Raw genomic sequence first — 3,255 nt, 5'->3', positions numbered from 1 at the left:
AGTGACGTTATCAGCACGCTTGACTTATATAGTTAAAAAGCAATTTAGCAATTAACATTCTGGCATCCTAAATGAATGTATTCATCACTGACAAAAACATGTCATTACTGAAGTCGTTGATCATTTGAAATATTTAAACTGCAATTAACTCTTTCAGGGAATACTTTGTTAGTATGTAAGCATTTGAGATGCTGCTGAATAAACTGTTTTAGATGGTCTTGACAGAAGCAGACGTTTAAAAGACACCAAGAAGACAGTGTGGTAAAGTTAAGATACAACACCCAGAATGATAACAAGAGATTAGTCACTTTTTATTTAGAAAGAGTCCCAAAGATAAACAAGTTAGCACACATTCCATATACAAAATGTCAGTGAGAATAGTCTGGATATGTGATGATGAGGTTGATTAGATAACATACTGTTGTATTGTTCACCACAAAAAAATCAACAGTGATACCAATAGTACATTGCTCCCTTTACATATGTGAGAGGAGGTTATCGCGTGTTAGATCAGGTTATTCAAATGCAAAAGTAACATTGGGCTTTCTGAAACTGTCCGTGTTTGCCTAAATCAGAGGTGTGTGTCTGTAAAAGCTGTTTCAAAGCTCCTACCTAAAAAAAGCTTCTGGGGGTTGTGTTGTATCCAAAAATGTAACGTTTCCTTGGAAACGTATCCTACAAAATAACTGATATTGAAAATCTGTCACTGCCAAATGATCCGCATTAATAAGTACTGCATGTAATTGTAAAAAAATTAAATAATAATAATTAGGGTAGGGTTGTACAATTTTAGAAGGTATTATTTATACTTGTCATATAAAATATAAAATATATATATATATATTATGTCTAGTGTCCTATTTCCAGTCTCAAACATTTAGTCTCACAACTTCAACATTAAAATGGAAAAGCATATAGTCAACATTTTAAAAGCAAAGTTAAATGAAATAATATGTAATTGAGGCAATGACATGCAACTAGTGCTATTTTACACTTAGGCTAATACAAAGTCTGTGGAGTTAACTTGAAAGCTGAAGAGAAAAAAAGCTGTTGAAATATCACTGTCTTAGCCGTAGAACTGTACAAAATGTCTTAGCCATAAAACTGTTACAAAACGTACAGAATGTATTGACTACATTCGCTTGGATGACAGTGACTGATTATATTAGGACTATATTCATACCTACTGGCACTACATTTTGGCACTCTTTACCTATTTGGCATTTTTAAACGACCATTTTGACCATTGTGTATGTTTCTTTTCCTCTCACAGCAAAACATATAATACAATAGAGTGGGATGTCATGGACTGGACTGCTACCCTGGTCCTTGACAGAAAGAAATACAAACAGCAAAATACTTCAAAACAATCAAACAACATTCAAAAAAATACAGAATTGTGCCACCCACTTGAACAAGTAAAAGGCATAGGTAAATTATTGATTTTAAATGTCAAGCATTGCTAAGTATTTTATATCAACAGCAAATGTTAAAGAATAAGATTTACAGGAAAGTTTACAATAGTAATAAATTACATGATTTAAACATTTCAACCCCATTAGCAACATATTGGGCTTTTAAATATGGAACTACAAGATGTTAAGCTATTGTTATTTCACTATACTCACACATTAATATGTTTATATTCAACCAGTATGTAAGCAGGATTATTTAAAAGCCATTTTGTGAAAATACATACAAATATTTTTTCCATATAGTTTTTCTTAAATTTTCTATAGAAAAAGACATTTCACATCTCAATGCAAATTAAGTCAAGTATGCTTGAAGGATCTCGGGGTTGGCGGTGGAGGCTACAGAAACAATAACTTCCCCCCCAGTTGAGATGACAGACCTCCCATTAGCAGCTGTTACAGTCAATAAAGCCTCCTAAAACTCAGATAGAGATAGTAAATGATGATGTCACCGGTTTACAAAAAAACGACCTCCCTTTTTATTCCGAGATTAAATTCCATCGAGAGGGAGAGTATTTTGTTTAGTGAGAAATAAAGAGCGAAAAGAAGGAAATGTTCATCATGCCACCATAATGTGAGGACCCTCGAACCATTCAACGAAGACCGAGAAAAAGAAAGTGCAAAGAAAGAGGGGCGGGGGAAAAGACAAAAACTGTTCTATTGAAACCAGTGTAAGGCACTCGAAAGGTTCTTATCGATCAGGAGAGATCTGTCAAGCTGACGTTCATTCCCATGCCAGGTCTCACGTAAGGTACTGCATGCACTGCTTTCGGAAACTCTGGAGTCATCACACGGCCGTTCTCCCCAGTACTCCCCGTTATAGACAGCCTCGCTTTGCTCCTCATCGCGTCCGTGAAGGTCACCTAACACACACACCCACACATGTGCAAACATACACACACAAGCCATCACACACGCAGACACGGTTCCCAGCACACGTGCAGACACACACAATAAAACCAGGTTAGTTCCAGACAGCCCTTCCAACCTAGTAAACTTAAAATTTTAAATGTACAAATATGAGAATGCAGATGCGAACCAAATATGACTGATTTCCATGGCTATGACAAAATGATGGATGCAAATGCCCATGTATAGCTTGATGTGCATGATCATCACAAGCAGTATCACTGAATGTGTAACTGGGACATACAGGTGGGTTAGGAGCATGGCCATCAACAGTCATACATGATCATGATGTTAAATAGTAAGGAAACTTAAAATTAACCAAAAGACTGTCAACTCTAAAAACAGGGTAGTCTTTCTCTCGTTACCAAATCATAACACTAATACATACGATCTGATTTGGCCAACCTCTTCATTCAATATTCAACATTCAGGGATGGGACAGATGAAGCCAAAAGCGTGCATTGGGGGAATTTATATGAAGACCTCGTTCCTACCCCCTAAATTTTTACACTTTCGATCCCATATACGTTGTAACCTTCCTTATAAGTTGCAAAATTCTGTGAATTCTGCGAGGAAGTTGGGTTAATACTCTGTGCATTCTTTGCCACCTTCATTCGTTTCGCCTCGGCTCGGGACTTGTAACAGAACTCAATCAAGGCCACCAGCATGGCCAAACCAAGTCCGCCGACCAGGATGTAGAAGACCCCAGCAACGTTGCTCAGACTGAGGGCGCTCGTCTTCTCCTGCAAACGCACACAAGACAGGGGTCAATGGGAGGGCAAGGGTAAAAGGTCAAAGGGCGTAAAAAAAATGATGTTGTCGCCCATACACTAAAAACACACAGCAACACACAAATATGCTAGCGTTTGTACGT

The 3,255-nt window shown here is 37.4% G+C and overlaps 1 protein-coding gene across 8 annotated transcripts in view; it reads right to left on the bottom strand.

Moving 5' to 3' along the window:
* Positions 1-287: 287 nt before the first annotated feature.
* LOC139366360 (glutamate receptor, ionotropic, AMPA 2b) overlaps positions 288-3,255 on the bottom strand; it is a 61,463-nt gene continuing 58,495 nt past the window's right edge. For 2 of the 8 annotated variants that reach the window (XM_071103743.1, XM_071103744.1), the window contains exons 15-16: positions 2,971-3,124; positions 288-2,335 (exon numbers count right to left, since the gene is read on the bottom strand). In XM_071103743.1, coding sequence (XP_070959844.1) covers positions 2,130-2,335; positions 2,971-3,124 — 360 coding nt within the window. In that variant the 3' untranslated portion in view covers positions 288-2,129. Of the gene's footprint in view, positions 2,336-2,875 lie in introns of those variants that run through there. The other 6 variants (XM_071103745.1, XM_071103746.1, XM_071103747.1 and 3 more) reach the window with 4 other exon arrangements.

The sequence above is a fragment of the Oncorhynchus clarkii genome, chromosome 14, assembly GCF_045791955.1.
Source record: "Oncorhynchus clarkii lewisi isolate Uvic-CL-2024 chromosome 14, UVic_Ocla_1.0, whole genome shotgun sequence".
Classification (NCBI taxonomy): domain Eukaryota; kingdom Metazoa; phylum Chordata; class Actinopteri; order Salmoniformes; family Salmonidae; genus Oncorhynchus; species Oncorhynchus clarkii.
This window is presented reverse-complemented; position numbering and strand designations above follow the sequence as displayed.